At 41.8% G+C, this 18630-nt stretch overlaps 1 protein-coding gene across 4 annotated transcripts in view; it reads right to left on the minus strand.

Moving 5' to 3' along the window:
- Positions 1-6221: 6221 nt before the first annotated feature.
- FANCD2 (FA complementation group D2) overlaps positions 6222-18630 on the minus strand; it is a 71982-nt gene continuing 59573 nt past the window's right edge. For 3 of the 4 annotated variants that reach the window (XM_036923474.2, XM_057506731.1, XM_036923473.2), the window contains exons 36-44: positions 14330-14452; positions 13396-13489; positions 12630-12701; positions 11854-11892; positions 10846-10920; positions 10036-10110; positions 9002-9148; positions 7766-7861; positions 6222-6594 (exon numbers count right to left, since the gene is read on the minus strand). In XM_036923474.2, the coding sequence (XP_036779369.2) occupies positions 6520-6594; positions 7766-7861; positions 9002-9148; positions 10036-10110; positions 10846-10920; positions 11854-11892; positions 12630-12701; positions 13396-13489; positions 14330-14452 (796 nt within the window). In that variant the 3' untranslated portion in view covers positions 6222-6519. Of the gene's footprint in view, positions 6595-7765; positions 7862-7977; positions 8018-9001; positions 9149-10035; positions 10111-10845; positions 10921-11853; positions 11893-12629; positions 12702-13395; positions 13490-14329; positions 14453-18630 lie in introns of those variants that run through there. The other variant, XM_057506740.1, reaches the window with a different exon arrangement.

Here is an 18630-nt window from a genome sequence, read left to right on the forward strand (position 1 = left end):
GATATGTACATGAGAGAGCCACTAAACAAACCATATAAACCAATGAGCCTAGTGTGAACTCACTTAAACATCTAAGACCCCAATGAGTTGGGGAAACATGGAAGGAGACTGGATTTCTATGTATATGAAGATGAAAGGGTCAAAAATCTACATGTGACTCAAGGATTAATTTTAAAAGCAAAACACAAATGACCTCTCCCACCAAAACAACAAAAAACCTAACCAGCCACAGCCTAATACCACTGGAGAGTACACAAGTGGATGGTAATAGCAAATATTAAATATTTATAGCCTGTCAAGAAAAAATTTGCTAGCAGCACTGAAACTGGCCTTTCTGGAAGAATACATGAGAGCTCCCCATTTTAGCTGAAGTGTATACCTTTTGTTTCATTATTTATTTATTTATTTATTTTATTTTGGTATCATTAATCTACAATTACATGAGGAACATTATGTTCACCAGGCTCCCCCCTTCACCAAGTCCCCCCGACAACCCCATTTCAGTCACTGTCCATCAGTGTAGTAAGATGGTGTAGAGTCACTACTTGTTTTCTCTGTGTTGCACAGCCCTCCCCGTGCCTACCCCCACATTATACTGCTAATCGTAATACTCCCTTTCTTTTTCCCCCTCCTTATCCCTCCCTTCCCACCCATCCTCCCCAGTCCCCTTTCCATTGGTAACTGTTAGTTCATTCTTGGGTTCTGTGATTCTGCTGTTTTGTTCCTTCAGTTTTTTCTCTGTTCTTATACTCCACATATGACAAATCATTTGGTATTTGTCTTTCTCCGCCTGGCTTATTTCACTGAGCATAATACCCTCTAGCTCCATCCATGTTGTTGCAAATGGTAGGATTTGTTTTCTTCTTATGGCTGAATAATATTCCATTGTGTATATGTACCACATCTTCTTTATCCATTCATCTATTGATGGACACTTAGGTTGCTTCCATTTCTTGGCTATTGTAAATAGTGCTGCCATAAACATAGGGATGCATCTGTCTTTTTCAAACTGGGCTGCTGAATTCTTAGGGTAAATTCCTAGAAGTGGAATTCCTGGGTCAAATGATATTTCTATTTTGAGCTTTTTGAGGAACCTCCATATTGCTTTCCACAATGGTTGAACTAATTTACATTCCCACCAGCAGTGTAGGAGGGTTCCCCTTTCTCCACAGCCTCGCCAACATTTGTTGTTGTTTGTCTTTTGGACGGTGGTGATCCTTACTGGTGTGAGGTGATATCTCATTGTGGTTTTAATTTGCATTTCTCTAATGACTAGCGATGTGGAGCATCTTTTCATGTCCGTTGGCCATCTGAACTTCTTCCTTGGAGAACTGTCTGTTCAGCTCCTCTGCCCATTTTTTAATTGGATTATTTGCTTTTTGTTTGTTGAGGTGCATGAGCTCTTTATATATTTTGGATGTCAAGCCTTTATCGGATCTGTCATTTATGAATATATTCTCCCATACCGTAGGGTGCCTTTTTGTTTTACTGATGCTGTCCTTTGCTGTACAGAAGCTGTTCAGTTTGATATAGTCCTACTTGTTCATTTTTGCCTTTGTTTCCCTTGCCTGAGGAGATATGTTCATGAAGAAGTCGCTCATGTTTATGTCCAAGAGATTTTTGCCTGTGTTTTTTTCTAAGAGTTTTATGGTTTCATGACTTACATTCAGGTCTTTGATCCATTTCGAATTTACTTTTGTGTATGGGGTTAGACAATGATCCAGTTTCATTCTCTTATATGTAGCTGTCCAGTTTTGCCAATGCCAACTGTTGAAGAGACTGTCATTTCCCCATTGTATGTCCATGGCTCCTTTATCATATATTAATTGACCATATATGTTTGGGTTAATGTCTGGAGTCTCTATTCTGTTCCACTGCTCTGTGGGTCTATTCTTGTGCCAGTACCAAATTATCTTGATTACTGTGGCTTTGTTGTAGAGCTTGAAGTTGGGGAGCGAGATCCCCCCCACTTTATTCTTCCTTCTCAGGATTGCTTTGGCTATTTGGGGTCTTTGGTGTTTCCATATGAATTTTTGAACTATTTGTTCCAGTTTGTTGAAGAATGCTGTTGATAGTTTAATAGGGATTGCATTGAATCTGTAGATTGCTTTAGGCAGGATGGCCATTTTGAAAATATTAATTCTTGCTAGCCAAGAGCATGGAGTCAGTTTCCATTTGTTAGTGTCCTCCTTAATTTCTCTTAAGAGTGTCTTGTAGTTTTAAGGGAATAGGTCTTTCACTTCCTTGGTTAGGTTTATTCCTAGGTATTTTATTCTTTTTTGATGCAATTGTGAATGGAATTGTTTTCCTGTTTTCTCTTTCTGTTAGTTTGTTGTTAGTGTACAGGAAAGTCACAGATTTCTGTGTATTGATTTTGTATCCTGCAACTTTGCTGAATTTCAGTATTAGTTCCGGTAGTTTTGGAGTGGAGTCTTGAGGGTTTTGTATGTACAATATCATGTCATCTGCAAATAGTGAGAGTTTGACTTCTTCTTTACCGATCTGGATTCCTTGTATTTCTTTGTTTTGTCTAATTGCCATGGCTAGGACCTCCAGTACTATGTTGAATAACAGTGGGGAGAGTTGGCATCCCTGTCTTGTTCCCGATCTTAGAGGAAAAGCTTTCAGCTTCTCACTGTTCAGTAAGATGTTGGCTGTGGGTTTGTCATATATGGCCTTTAATATGTTGAGGTACTTGACCTCTATACCCATTTTGTTGAGAGTTTTTATCCTGAATGGATTTGAATTTTGTCAAATGCTTTTTCAGCATCTATGGAGATGATCATGTGCTTTCTGTCCTTTTTGTTGATGTGGCGGATGATGTTAATGGATTTTCGAATGTTGTACCATTCTTGCATCCCTGAGATGAATCCCACTTGGTCATGGTGTATGATCCTCTTGATGTATTTCTGAATTCAGCTTGCTAATATTTTGTTCAGTATTTTTGCATCTGTGTGCATCAGGGATATTGGTCTGTAGTTTTCTTTTTTGGTGGGGTATTTGCCTGGTTTTGGTATTAGGGTGATGCTGGCTTCATAGAATGAGTTTGGGAGTATTCCCTCCTCTTCTATTTTTTGGAAAACTTTAAGGAGAATGGATATTATGTCTTCTCTGTATGTTTGATAAAATTCTGAGGTAAATCCATCTGGCCCGGGGGTTTTGCTCTTGGGTAGTTTTTTGATTACTGCTTCAATTTTGTTGCTGGTAATTGGTCTGTTTAGATTTTCTGTTTCTTCCTTGGTCAGTCTTGGAAGATTGTATTTTTCTAGGAAGTTGTCCATTTCTTCTAGATTTTCCAGCTTGTTAGCATATAGGTTTTCATAGTAATCTCTAATAATTCTTTGTATTTCTGTGGGGTCCGTCATGATTTTTCCTTTCTCATTTCTGATTCTGTTGATGTGTGTTGATTCTCTTTTTCTCTTAATAGTCTGGCTAGAGGCTTATCTATTTTGTTTATTTACTCAAAGAACCAGCTCTTGGTTTCACTGATTTTTTTTCTATTGTTTTATTCTTCTCAATTTTATGTATTTCTTGTCTCATCTTTATTATGTCCCTCCTTCTGCTGACTTTAGGCCTCATTTGTTCTTCTTTTTCCAATTTTGATAATTGTGACATTAGACTATTCATTTGGGATTGTTCTTTCTTCTTTAAATATGCCTGGATTGCTATATACTTTCCTCTTAAGACTGCTTTCGCTGCATCCCACAGAAGTTGGGGCTTTGTGTTGTTGTTGTCATTTATTTCTATATTGCTTGATCTCTATTTTAATTTGGTTGTTGATCCATTTATTATTTAGGAGCATGTTGTTAACCCTCCATGTGTTTGTGAGTCTTTTTGCTTTCTTTGTACAATTTATTTCTAGTTTTATCCCTTTGTGATCTGAGAAGTTGGTTGGTAGAATTTCAATCTTTTTGAATTTACTGAGGCTCTTTTTGTGGCCTAGTATGTGGTCTAGTCTGGAGAATGTTCCATGTGCACTTGAGAAGAATGTGTATCCTGTTGCTTTTGGGTGTAGAGTTGATTTTATTTTTTGCCTTTAGTTAGTATTTAGTTGGTCTGCTTTCTTTGCTGTGATTTTATTTTCTCTGGTGACATCTATTTAGCCTTATGAGTGCTTCCATCTACAGCAGTCCCTCTAAAATACCTTGCAGAGGTGATTTGTGTGAGGCAAATTCCCTCAACTGTTGCTTGTCTGGGAATTTTTTAATCCCTCCTTCATGTTTAAATGATAATCATGCTGGATACAGTATTCTTGGTTCAAGGCCCTTCTGTTTCATTGCATTAAATATATCATGCCATTCTTTTCTGGCCTGTAAGGTTTCTGTTGAGAAGTCTGATGATAGCCTGATGGGATTTCCTTTGTAGGTGACCTTTTTTCTCTCTCTGGCTGCCTTTAATACTCTGTCCTTGTCCTTGATCTTTGCCATTTTAATTATTATGTGTCTTGGTGTTGTTCGCCTTGGGTCCCTTCTGTTGGGAGTTCTGTGTGCTTCCATGGTTTGAGCAACTATTTCCTCCCCCAGTTTGGGGAAGTTTTCAGCAATTATTTCTCCAAATACACTTTCTGTCCCCTTTTCTCTCTCTTCTTCTGGTACCCCTATAATGTGGATATTGTTCCATTTGGATTGGTCACACAGTTCTCTTAATATTCTTTCATTCCTGGAGATCCTTTTATCTGTCTCTGCGTCAGCTTCTCTGTGTACCTGTTCTCTGATTTCTATTCCATTAATGGCCTCTTGCACCTCGTCCATTCTGCTTTTAAGTCCTTCCAGAGATTGTTTTATTTCTCTATTCTCCCTTCCAACTTTATCTGTTAGCTCTTGCATTTTTCTCTGCAGCTCCATCAGCATGGTTATGACCTTTATTTTGAATTCTTTTTCAGGAAGATTTGTCAAGTCTATATCCCCAGGCTCCTTCTCAGGGTTTGTCTCTGTGATTTTGGTCTGGATCAAATTTTTTACCTTTTCATGGTGATACAGGTAGTCATGGGCAGTTGGCACGTGTGTCAGCTGGGTGGACAAAGTCTGTTCCTGCTTGCCGGTCGCCTTCTTCTCCTGTGAGAACGGCAACCCCTAGTGGCTTGTGCTGGGCAGCTGCACGCCGACGGGACCTCTAAGTCTGGCCTGGGCAGCCATGGAGGCTGCTCTGCGCTGCTGCTGTGGGCGTGGCCAGTCTCAGGCTGCTGCTCCGCTATGGTGGGGCCGCGCTGGAGGGGGATGGGCGGGAGGCTGTTTATCGCTGTGAGGGGCCTCAGAGCTGTGCTGCTGCCCAGGGGGTTAGGGCGCCTGGAGTTCCCCAGGATTCCCAGCTGCTGGGCTGAGTGTGCCAAGATGCTTCCATCCAGCTGTGAGGCTCCTGTCCCTTTAAGACTTTCAAAAAGCACTCGCTTTTCTTTTGTCCCAGGGGCGCTGACTGTGGGGACCCGCTCGCAGGTTTTACTGTTCCATTTCCCTAGTATCCAGCACACCACACACTGTGTGTCTGTGCTCCTGGTGCGGGTGACTAGGGCTGGGTATTCAGCAGTCCTGGGCTCCCTCTCCCTGACTGCTCCCTCTCCCTCCCTGCTCCGACTCCTCTCCTCCCACCAGGGAGCTGGGGTGAGAGGCATGCTCAGGTCCTGCCAGGCCATGGCTTGTATCTTACCCCCTTCATGAGGCGCTGGGTTCTCGCAGGTGTAGATGTAGCCTGGCTGTTGTACTGTATCGTCTGGTCTCTCTTTTAGGAATAGTTGTATTTGTTGTATTTTCAAAAATATATATGGTTTTGGGAGGTGATTTCTGCTGCCCTACTCATGCCGCCATCTTGCCGAGAGCTCCTTGTTTTATTTTTAATAAACTACAAGTAATTTTGTAGTATTGTAATTCAACTTCATAGGCATAACTCAGAATAATGTGAAAATAAAATAAACATATATATAAAATCAACATGAGTTTGATGGCACCTTTTCCCACTTTGTCTTACATCTACATGACAACAAAATTATTTTTAAAAGCAGCCAAATTCCTTTTGACTTTCTTTGGGCATTGACAAATTTGTCACTCCTCCAAAAAGATAATAAAAATCTTCTCATCTCAAAAATGCTTCTTAGAATAGGAAACATCATTTTATTTGGTAGAACTGATGCATTGGCAGCAGTCACCATTATTTCTCTGCACAAATCCTGATTCAATTCCACCTAATCCTTGACTAATGAAGGGAATCTGTAAAGAGGAATGAAGTAGTTGAGGCAGAAGCTAAAACAGAATTTATTTGGAAAACTTGTAGAAATAACTGGTAAATTCTAAGACAGTTTCAAAACTAGCTTCCAAAGTTCTGAATCATGACTAAACTGTTAAATAATGCTACAATGGAATTCCAAGCCAGGACCTTTGATGATGTTAGATAATCTTATGAAATTCACAATTAAGTTGATTCAATAAAGTCTCCTCTTTAAGGACAAAATATAATGTTTCCAATTAGGTGGACAGCAGATTTCAAGCCCTGAACACAAAATGTTAGGAGGGCATCAGTCTCTCCGGTCTAGTCAGAGTCGTCATCACTCTCACCACTTTCTTGCTCCTTTTCTCCATCACTTGCTTCATCTTTTTCACCATCCTAAGGGACAAAGGATAATTAAATATTTTAGGTCATTTGGACGACCCCATGAGTTGAAATACTGCTCCCACAGGATTTACAAATATACTGCATCATTGTTAAAATCAGTGATAGGTTTTAAACCCTTCCTCTGAAAGTAAATCAGAAGCTCCCCCATTCTCTTGCATCATGACCTCTAAGCCAAGACCAGAGAGGGAGTTCATTTTGATACTGACTTATGCCATTCTGCAACAGAACCCAATGTGCCTGATTTTAAAATTAGTCATGGCTTTCCAGCTCTACCGTATGCATGTGATAAAGAACACAGTGGAAAGTCAATATGGAATGTTTGTTAAATTAAAAATTCTAGTATATCACAACAGGAATCCAACATAAAATTCTCTCTGCTCTGCAACTCTAATCTAGTAGGTTTGATTAAAATAAAGTAACAAACTAATAGAATATTGTCTGTCTCAAAATTTTTTATGAGAACAAGGTAGAGGTACGCTATACAAATGCCACAGAGGACCATGTAATGAGTTCTTCATACTTAATGATCTTTCTGCATCAGCTTCAAATTGCATTATAGAGAGGTTCCACACCAGGGACTCTTAAATCTGAACTTCTCAGTGTCCACCTGAATTATAAAAAAATTTTATAAAGGTATATATTTTTCTTCAGCTCTCTTTCAAGTCCTGAGAGTAACTGGTAGCCCCGAAAAGAATAAGGATCCCTACTCTTATTTTAGTCCTCAGTGGTGGCAGCTTTTGAGTCTGTGCTTTGACTTTCACCAAATGCATTTACATTTATATTTTATATATTCAAAAATGTTTAAATGTTTTAACTCATTCTTCTTAACACTCAGAGAACACTTTGGCCTCTTCTTTTCTCCCCTCCAAAATAGTTTCAGATATGAATTCAGGGAAAATAGGCTATAATGGAAGAGAATTTTCAACTCTGTAATATATACCATAAACTGAGATATCAAGAGTGTTAATTATAAGATGGCGTGTGTTTTTTCCTGGCTCCTGCAGAATTCACATAAGCACAGAAGCTTTTTTGGAGGGAATAGAGGTGGGCATAGAAGTCTTGGTTATAAATGTAAGCAGGGAAAGTTCTGTACTGTCCACCAACTCAGTGTAATTAACAAATGCAATCATCAGGGCCACACTCTGATGCCTTATGCAGATACCTCTGTTGATCTGCCCTTGGAGACCTGGGATGATGTATCATCCTCACTTTCATCTTCTGTGCTCCTCTGAGAATTCTGGGACATAATCTCTTCACCCTAAAAGTGGATTATAGTGATCATATTTGGGGTCTCAAGGGTAGAGAGGCTTAGTTTATAAGCAATACAAAAGAAGATACTTGGCTATTCAAACATGGTCAAACATAGACACCAACCTGTAATCCAGCTTCTGGAGAAGTGATCAACCAAAGGTTTCTGAGAAGCACATGGCTCTGATATGATATGCAGTTTTACAAAAAGTCCATCTTTGTATTCTAGAACACTTAACTTTACCAGGCCAGATTGTATTGGTGACTCTATCAAATAACACTGAATATGGTTCTAAAACTTCCCGAATACCTTAACGGTATATGAGCACCAACCATGAATGGCCAAGCAGAGGCTAAAGGACAGCAAACTATGGTGGTCTAAGAACAACTTTTTGTATTGGGGCAGTTTGTATCCAAACCCTGGCTCCACTCACTTATTAATGAATGACTTTAGGTAAGCTACTTAATCTCTCTGAGCTTCACTTTTCTCAGAGAAACTAAAGTTAATGTGAAGAAAGCAAGGTAATTCTCTGTGGTGCTATTCTTTTCTTATATAAGACTATAAAACTCAGATATTTTAAATATGACTAAGAAGGGCTTGAACCCTATTTGAAAAATGCTCTAACTTCAAAGCAGTACTATTAGCACCATGAGATTTCAGGGAGTCAGTGAGACAAATCAAAGACCTTACAAATGTTCATTTGTTAAAATTAGCCAGAGAATATCAATGATACCTTAATAAAAAAAAGATTAGCCAGAGAACAATTTCAGAACAAGACAAGACTGGCTTAGAAAAAACCTAAAACAATTAAACAACAAAAAAGAATTTGTCCACATACAAAAATGTTATTATGACTCTATCTTCAGTAGGATTAAAGGCGCCCCTTCTGGCTGAGGAGTGGTTTCATTAATCTGGCTCTTCTCTCTCTCGGTGGCATGGTTTGGCACCTTTGTTGGCTGCAGTGAGGAGTGCAGCTATGACCAGGGTCCACAAGAAATGCACCCTAACTTGAAAATCTAAAAAGCCATAGACTTAAGAGAAAAGCAGCCTTACCAAGAAAGCAAGGTTTAGGTGACCTCCCTTAGGTAACTTCCACTGCTCTCCCAAAGAGTGAGAACGGGATTATCACTGGGAGGGCCCCAGACTCACCTGCAAGTCCCGGTTTTTAAGATTGCCCAGCCAGAAAGCCTCCCTGCAATTGTTGAGGGTGAGCATGGCTTTCACTCTGCAAACTAATAACTCCAGGGTCTTTTTCAGCAAAGGCACATGTTTGGTGAGTTTCATGTCCTGGTGAATCTGAACGGAAACAAATATACCCAATTTATCTAGGTTTGAGCTCACTCATCATCATGCTTTCATATTCCTATAGATACATTTTTGAATTCCTGACACTTTGAACACTGAATAAGAGCATAAGCCCTGCCAGTTGAGGCCAGAGACATGTCCCATCAAACGGCAGTAGTTGGGCAGAGTACTCCAAAGAGTGACAGCTATCCTTTAAACTAGAAGAGCCTAGAAGACAAACCACCAACACCTTTAGGCTCCTCTTCATGGCCTCTTACTAACCAATCATCAGCAAATTTGCCTAAAACATTCCTGAACATAGACTGGTATTAACAACAGACAGTGACCCTGTTTAGCTCAGAGAGTCCCTAAAATTCCACTGTTCAGCACCTTCTAAAGTTAGAACCAGGGGAGCAAGTGAGCAACAGGAACTGGACTGAGAATCATTTGGTTTGCCAGTGACTGCAGAACTCCATGCTTCTGTGTTCCCTGAGCCAAAAAGTGACAACGGTTCAACTGTAGGCTTCAAGTGGAAATGTCCTTGAATTCTAAAATGTTCTCACAAGAGACAGATGTGTTCCTTGACACGTAAGTAGTACAGCTGAACAGCTCTAAAGACGGCTGCTTTCAGAACCACCTCTTGTCTCCAGCAGAGTCATCACTTACATAATATTCCTCCCACCCAGAGTACTTGGAAGCAGTAACACACCCACCAACATTCTGTATCTCTCACCAGAAGAGAGCTTCTTGAGGAAGGCTGTGGACTTTGAGTCAAATTTCAGATTCAGAAACTTCCCCTCTAATGACTACCCAATCTCAGTCAGCAACTAAGGCTTTGACCACTCTGGATCTCCCAGGCCTACAGGCGGGCTGGTGACATGACCTGCTTTCCCTCTTACCTTGGAATGCCCACACAGGTGATGAAGCAGCCTCGTGTCCAACTGGAAAGTTTCTAATAAACTCAGAACATCTTCCTATAACCAAAATAAAAATCGTAAGTGCCATATGAAATGCTCTCATTTCATTTTAGAGGCAAGATATTCTTGCAACCAAGGGCTCCAAAGAGAATACACCCTGCAGGTTCCAGCTAGATCTCAATAATCATGTTAATTTGGCCTTCAAATAGGAGTAGTGCTGGCTAGCTGTCTTCCCCTTTCTCTTCCCAGGTTATGAGGGACTAACCAAATATTGTGAGAGCACTTTGCAAAGTTCAACTTGCTAAATATGTATAGGAAATCACTATCTGTGTTTCTATCCTGATTTCACTACTCCAGCCCTGGATCCCAGTTGGCTAAAAAACCTCCCAAGACTATCCATTATAATAGTAAAGAGTTTATGACACAAAAGTGTTTTTTAAAATGTGATGATTGTGATTATTATTTCTGAGAGTAGACCTAGGGAAAAAAAGTAAACAGAGGAATAAGCAAAGGGCACACCAATAAACAGAATAACCCTCAGATCTGGAGTAGAAGCTGGAAGGTGTATTTGCACCAGAGTGAGCCTGAGGAGATCAGCCTACTTTGGAACAGCCAGTACTATATGGGCATCTTCTGGTGATAGCTGAAGTAGACCAAGTGTGCCTACGTATAACTTGGCCCAGAACCTGGGCCAGGGGACTGCCCCCATGCTCAGCCTAGGAGTCACCATGGCTGTATCTTCTAAACAACTATACAGAGAGCATGTCTTTGCTCTTTGCTGTCAGTTCTTACCCGATGCTTTCTAAAACTGAAGTCTAGGAGAGGCATACACTGCTTCAGAAATGCTTCCACAAAGAGACGCCCGTACTGAAGAAGAGAAGAGACACATTGGTGATGATGACCTCTAGCTGAGGTCTTTCATCTGAAAGGCCCCTGCCTGAGGCATCATAGCATCACCTGGACCAGTGGTTTTATTTTTGTATATAAAAAATGAATTGGGAGGGGTCCAAATGACTAATTTGGAGAATGTAGCTTAATGCAAGAACTAAATAAATCTGTGAACTAAGCCTCAGGATTAGGCAGACTTGCTTACCCTAGACACAACCAGTGGGCAAGGGGGCAGAGAGGAAGCCCAGCTCCCTGAGGACAACTTACTCCCAAGAGGAAAAAACTGGGTAAAGCTGAGGAAGCACATGACCAATTGCCAAATTTACCAGTCAGATAAATCACTTCCTCTACTCACCTATCTCCCACACCAGCACCTGGGAGGAGTGAGTAAAGAGGAAGAAAGAGGCTAGGAGAGGGTGCCCTCCATGTGGAAGGAACCATCAAGAATGGGGAAGACGCATTCTCCTCATAGCATTCTCCAGCTCAGTGGGTTTACCACCAAATCTAGGGCTAATCTGGGCCATTCCCCAGGGGAGAGGAGTTCAGCGGTTATCAGGATATCAGCTCCCACATTCATGAGGCCACCCATGGGCTTTAAAAAGAGCAGTCACCCACTTCTCTTTGCTCCCTGTTGCCTGGGAAGGAATGGCAAGAGTGACTGACTATTGATCCTGAAGTCAGTGCCCTGAAGGCACTCCTAGTTCCAAGACTCACCAAAAGTTTTCAACTCACAGGAAAACTGGCTTCTGTAGTCATCCACCTAGTGTGAGAAAACCTATCGTCTTTTCTCGACTATCAGAGTCTAGAGACATGGCTAGTGGTCAAGGTATTAAGCATTTCCTCTCAGCTAAGGTCCTCTAGACAGATTTGCAGGAAGAATAAATAAAAAAGAGGACCCTATCAGTCTCTCACCTTCAAACACACATGCAGAACAGGATGACTGTCAAACACCTGGAGAGACAAAAATCAAGAAACCAAAGCTGGGTCTGCTCCTTTGAGCACCCATCCTCTTACCCACTGTGCAGAGCACAGCTCTGGGTGTTATAGAGAATTCTAAAATGAAGAAGGCTGTTCAAACACAGTTAAATGAATTACAAAGTGGAATAAAGTAATCACCGTAAGTGAAGTTCAAGGAAAGGAAGAGGGGCACAAAGAGGAATAAGAAATTGATTCCAACTGGGAATATTAAAAAGGAGGCATTGTAGAGGACCAGAACCTTGATCTGAAGCTTTTAGAGTAAGTAAATTAGAGGCAGAAAGGAGAAAGAAGGGCATTCTAAGCTGGAGGAATAGCCTGAGCAAAATCTTGGAAAGGGTGAGAGCAGAGTATGTGTTTGTGGGATAAAGAAGGCATTCAGGGTTAGAAGAGGGAGATAGTGGGCGATGTGCAGATCACAGAGGACCCAAAGTGAGGTGAGGGAGGGGGGAATGACACGTGGAAGGGGCCTTTAAGTAGTAGGGTGGCACAGATGGAGAGGAGGGAGAAAGAGAAGGAAAAAGAAACTGTCTAGGGACAGAAGAAGGAGTTATCCAGGATTGGTAAGAGGCAGACAAGGGAAGAATATGGAGGAGAGCAGGTCCCTATGGAAGCACTGGCAGAGGAGTGGGGAGAGTGAATTTTGGAAGCCAGGACGCTTGCTGGTTTCTTTAATTAGCTGGTAAGATGGGTCAAGGAGCTTCCACACTCACCTTTATCAGGCTGATGAGGATACTGAAGTCTCGAACAGCCATATTCCAGTAGAGGAGCTTCTCTTCATGAATCTGAGGGCAGTAAAAGATACAGGCACCTCTGAATCACAGCCACATACTTCTCTTCCTGTACTCTCAATAATATACGGGTCTTGAATTACATATATAATCAGAGATTTAAGCCAATTACTCTCTTAAAGAGATGTGGCAACCAGTGCACTCACAAAATGGTTCTGAGGTCTGCATACAGATGGTAACACTGGAGCTATCCTACAGAGACTTCCTAGAGAGATGACTCCTCTTCAGCAATTTCCAAGTAGGAAAAAGCCTCTGCCACATACCTCCTGGCCATCAGCTCCCTGTGGATCCTACTATCCCATGCTAGCCTTCCTCTCACCAGACTAGCTCAGTTCTAGTGAGGATGCCCAGGGCCAGAACCACAGCATCCCAAAAAGGCTTGCTCACTTCCTGCCAGCTAACAGCAGCAAACTTCTAGGCACGTGAGGCCATAACCAAAGACATTTTTCCAGAGCTAGGGTCTACAGAGCAGCCCAAGCCTTTCCCTGGGCAGTAGTCAGGGTAAATAGTGCCCAATCCTCACCTACAACTGGAAGGTAAAGAAATTAAACCAGGGGCTCTTTGAAAAAATCCTGGATCTCAGTAACACAAAAGTAATAGCTTAGGAGAAACTCTGTACTCAGGAAATAGAACTCAGCAGCTTCCAAGTTATTAAGTCTACTTCTTGGCCTGGGAGTATTTGACCCACCTGTTGTGAGTCTGCTGCTGTGCCAGCCTGAAGACCTTTTACTGTCTTCTCTAGTTCAGCCATCATCACACGGAAGAAAATGACAAAGCTGTGCCTATAAGAGGGGAAAGCATGCATGGCCACACAATGATGCACTGGTTAGAAAGAACTTCCTGGGAAGAAGCCAAGGAACTGAAAATCATTTCCTTCTCCACCTCTCTGAATCTCCTTTCACTAGGGTCCATGTTATGAGGATGCGGGAGTGGAAAAGATTCTGAAATAAGCCTGAGAAGATGGGTTGTGAAACAATGGAATTAACTTTTTAAGGGGAGATGGTGTGGTGGTATGGGGGAAGCACTGAAATACTGGTAAGATCCAAGTTTACGTTCCTAGTTCCTCATTTACTGCCTCTGTGAGCCTGAGCAAGTTCTCTCTCTAATGCTCATTTTCTCCATCAATAAAACGGGGATGATATGTATCTCACAGGATTATCAAAAGTGTCAAATGAGAAAAAAAATGTAAAAGTGCTTTATAAACTGTAAAGACTATACAAGTGTAAGATAACCATTGATATTACGAGATCACACAACCCACTGAGATAGATGTACGTGATTAAATACAACAATCACATTATACTAAACATGGTGAAAATATTGGAAAAATAATCTCATAGTTAAATGATGAAAGTACTGATAGAAGTATGGTGACTAAATTTTCACTGGCTTTGAAGACTAAGCACTGAAAATTCATTCCTGTGTAAGGTGCTTTCACATGGACTGGCTGTGAGCCCCTTGGAAAGAATGCATGGTAGACCATCTATGTGTCAAAATGAACAACTGTATCTGCCATCTGTATCAGAATTAAGATGAAGAGTAAGGTAGTTATTTGGAAACTACATACACTGCATGGTGTGAGTCTAACTTGCAGGAAGAACTGAAGGAGAGAACTCTCTTACCTGGTCAGTGTAGGAAATGTGGAGGAAGACGCATTTTTCGGAGAGTTGATTAGTTCTGGAACACCAACACCAGCAATCTCCTCTATAGTCTTCAGAACACTGTCTGTGTGCTCCAGGTAGATGCTGCATTGAGAGCCAAAGGAATATGAACACATGCTACAAAATTCCTAAAAATTAAGGTTTGTTTCTTGAGGTATTACCAGGTATTAAGATTAAAAACTAGTAGCACTTACAAGTAGTGATTCTATATCATCTTACTATGCTGATGGACAGTGACTGTGTTGGCGTGTATGTTGGGGACTTGGTGGGGAGACTCTAGTAATCATAGTGTTATACATGTGATTGTACATTAAAGATAGCGAGATAAAAATTTTTTTAAAAATTAAACTTCAAAAAATAAAAAAATACAACTAGTAGCACTTAAAAACTGAAGGAACACGGGTGCTCAAGATGGTGGCATGAGTAGGACGGTGAAAATCTCCTGCCAAAACCATATATATTTTGAAAATACAGCAAATACAACTATTCCTAAAACAGAGACCAGAAGATACAGCACAATAGCCAGGCTACATCTACATCTGCGACAACTCAGCATCCCACAAAAAGGATAAGATACAAAGCTGTGACGCAGCGGGACCCGAGCACTCTCCCCACCCCAGCTCACTGGCGGAAGGAAAAGAGTCAGAGTCGGGAGGGAGTGGAAACACAGGACTACTAAATAACCAGCCCTAGTAATAGCACAGACACACATTGCGTGGTGTACTGGATATTAGAGAAACGGAAAAGTAAAATCCGAGACGGAGACTGCGAGTGGGTCCCCACAGCCGGCTCCCCTGGGAGAAAAGAAAAGCGGGTGCTTTAAGTCTTAAAGCGACAAGGACTTAACAGGTAGACAAAATCATCCCAGCACACTGAGCCAAGCAGGCTGGGAATCTTAAGGAACTTCAGGTGCCCTAACACCCTGGGTGGCAACGCAGCTCCGAAGCCCCTCACAGTGATAAGCAGCATGCCATTCATTCCCCCCAACCGGAACTACAAGCAAACCAGCTGACCCGCCACTGTTGTGGAGGAGCCGGGGAGCAGCCCTGCCCACAGTAACCACACAGAGTCTTCTCCTAGTGCACAGCTAAGCAGGCCAAACCCAGAGGGTGCCACCAGCACGCAGCTGCCCAGCACAGACAGAGGAAGCCGACGCAAAGTCCAGAAGGCACGAAAGGGTGCCATTCTCGCAGGAGAACACATGCCCACGTGCCTGCGACCCCCGGCAGTACCCTACGCCATCCCGAGGGCTTCCCCGCCCACGGCACAGCACGGAATTAACCCAGAGACTGCTCCCAATGTGCTGGTGACCAGCACAGGCAGCGGAGAAGGGCAAGGTGACCAGCAAGCAGGAAGGGACTTTGTTCAACCAGCTAACACACATGCCACCTGCCGGTGATCACGTCTATTACCATGAAAAGGCAGAAGAATCTGGTCCACTCCAAAATCACTCACAATGCCAGAGAGAGGGCCTGGCAAGATGATATAAGCAATCTTCCAGAAAAAGAATTCAAAATAAAAGGCATAACCATGCTGATGGAGCTGCAGAGGATTATGCAAGAGCTAAGGAATGAACTCCGGAGGGAGATAACAAAAATGAAATACTCAATAGTAGGACTTAAGAGCAGACTAGAGGAGGTGCAAGAGACTGTTAATGGAATAGAAATCAGAGAACAAGAATACAGAGAAGCTGGAGAGGATTAAAGATGGCGGCATTAGAGGAGAGACAGAGGCTTCCTCCTAAAACCGTATACAATTACAAAATATAGTTGCTGCAACTAATCCTGAAAGAGCAACAGGAAAGAGGGTGGTGCTAGAATGCAAAGACCTGGAGAAAAGAGCAGACCTCATGGAACAGGGTAACCTACCAAAGCTGTGGCCCGGCAGAACCCAAGCCCTTCCCCCACCCCAGCTCACTGGTGGGAGGAAGAGAAACAGAACAGGAAGGAAGTGGAAGGCATGAGACTGCTGAATACCTAGCTCCGGAGATCTACTCTGGGAGCACAAACCTACATTTCATGGTGCTTTCATGATACTTGCGTGATTACGGGGTTGGAAAGCTGATACAGGCAGAATTCCTGGAGAGACTGAGACTCCAGCCACTTGTGGAAAGCAGGGATCCACATCCGGCTGATCTGGGACAAAAGCTTATACCTGTGTGCTCAGCCCACTGGTTCAGGCAGTGGAGACAAGCATAGCAACCAGAAAGCAGAAAACAGCTCTTTCCTCCCCCCAGGCACAAATACTGCTCCCCTGCGACCCCCAACATTGCTTCACAGACTGAGCAGCTCCAGAGTAGAGATTCTGGACACCAGAGGGTGCCATATACAATATGAAACACCAAAGGAAACTGGTCCAGAGTAAAACTGAAACTGGATTATTGTTTAACGTCATACACAAAAGTAAACTCAAAATGGATTAAAGACTTGAATGTAAGTCATGAAACCATAAAACTCTTAGAAGACAACATAGGCAAACATCTCCTAAATCTACGCATGAGCAATTTCTTCCTGAACCCATCTCCTCGAAAAAGGGAAACAAAAGCAAAAATGAACTCATGCAACTACATCAAACTAAAAAGATTTTGTAAGGCAAAGGACATCAACAAAACAAAAAGGCATCCTACAGTATGGGAGAATATATTTGTAAATGACATATCCGACAAGAGATTGACATCCAAAATATATAAAGAACTTACACACCTCAACACCCAAAAAGCAAATGACCAATTAACAAACGGGCAGAGGATATGAAGAGACAGTTCTCCAAAGAAGAAATTCAGATGGCCAACAGACACATGAGAAGATGCTCCACATCACGAATCATCAAGGAAATGCAAATTAAAACCACAATGAGATATCACCTCGCACCAGTAAGGATGGCTAGCATCGAAAAGACTAAGAACAACAAATGCTGGTGCGAATGCAGAGAAAGGGGAACCCTCCTACACTGTTGGTGGGAATGTAAGCTAGTTCAACCATTGTGGAAAGCAATATGGAGGTTCCTCAAAAAACTAAAAATAGAAATACCATTTGACCCCAGAATCCCACTAATTGGAATTTTCCAAAGAATATAATTTCTCAGATTCCAAAAAAACATATGCACCCCTATGTTCATCGCAGCACTTTTTACAATAGCCAAGATACGGAAGCAACCTAAGTGTCCATCTGTAGATGAATGGATAAAGAAAATGTGGTGCATATATACAATGGAATATTATTCAGCCATAAGAAAGAAACAAATCCTACCATTTGCAACAACATGGATGGAGCTGGAGGACATTATGCTCAGTGAAATAAGCCAGGTGGAGAAAGAAAGACAACTGCCAAATGATTTCCCTCATTTGTGGAGTAAAACAAGGAAGCAAAACTGAAGGAACAAAATGGCAGCAGACTCAGAAACTCCAAGAATGAACTAGTGGTAACCAAAGGGGAGGGGTGTGGGAGGGTGGGTGGGGAGGGAGAAAGAAGGGGAAGGAGGGACAGTGACTGCATTGGGGTGTGGGTGGGGACTTGATAATATGGGTAAATGTAGTAACCACATTGTTTTTTCATGTGAAACCTTCTTAAGAGTGTATCAATCATACCTTAATAAAAAAATTTTTTTTTAAATTAAAGACTGAATCACCATTACCTCAAGCAATCTTTTTCCCCGAGTAAACATAATTATGAACACCAAAAAAAAAAAAAAAAAAGAATAAAGAGAAACTGAGGCAGAGAGAGATAAAAGGAGCTCTAGGAATGAAAGGATATTAAGAGAACTGTGTGACCAATCCAAACAGAACAATATCTGCATTATAGGGGTACCAGAAGAAGAGAGAAAATGGAATAGAAAGTGTCTTTGAAGAAATAATTGCTGAAAACTTCCCCAAGCTGGGGAAGGAAATAGTCTCTCAGACCATGGAATCCCGCAGATCTCCCAACACAAGGGACCCAAGCAGGAGAACAACAAGACATATAGTAATTAAATTGGGAAAGATCAAAGACAAGGACAGGGTATTAAAGTCAGCCAGAGAGAGAAAAAAGATCACATACAAAGGAAAACCCATCAGCACACTTCTCAACCTTACAGGACACAAAAGAATGGCATGATATATTTAATGCAATGAAACGGAAGCACCTTGAACAATGAATACAGCAAGATTATAATTTAAATTTGAAGGAGGGATTAAACAATTTCCAGACAAGCAAAAGTTAAGGGAATTTGCCTCCAACAAACCAGCTCCACAGGGTATTTTAAAGGGACTTCTCTGGATGGAAGCA

This window comes from Manis pentadactyla, chromosome 1, assembly GCF_030020395.1.
Source record: "Manis pentadactyla isolate mManPen7 chromosome 1, mManPen7.hap1, whole genome shotgun sequence".
Lineage (NCBI taxonomy): Eukaryota > Metazoa > Chordata > Mammalia > Pholidota > Manidae > Manis > Manis pentadactyla.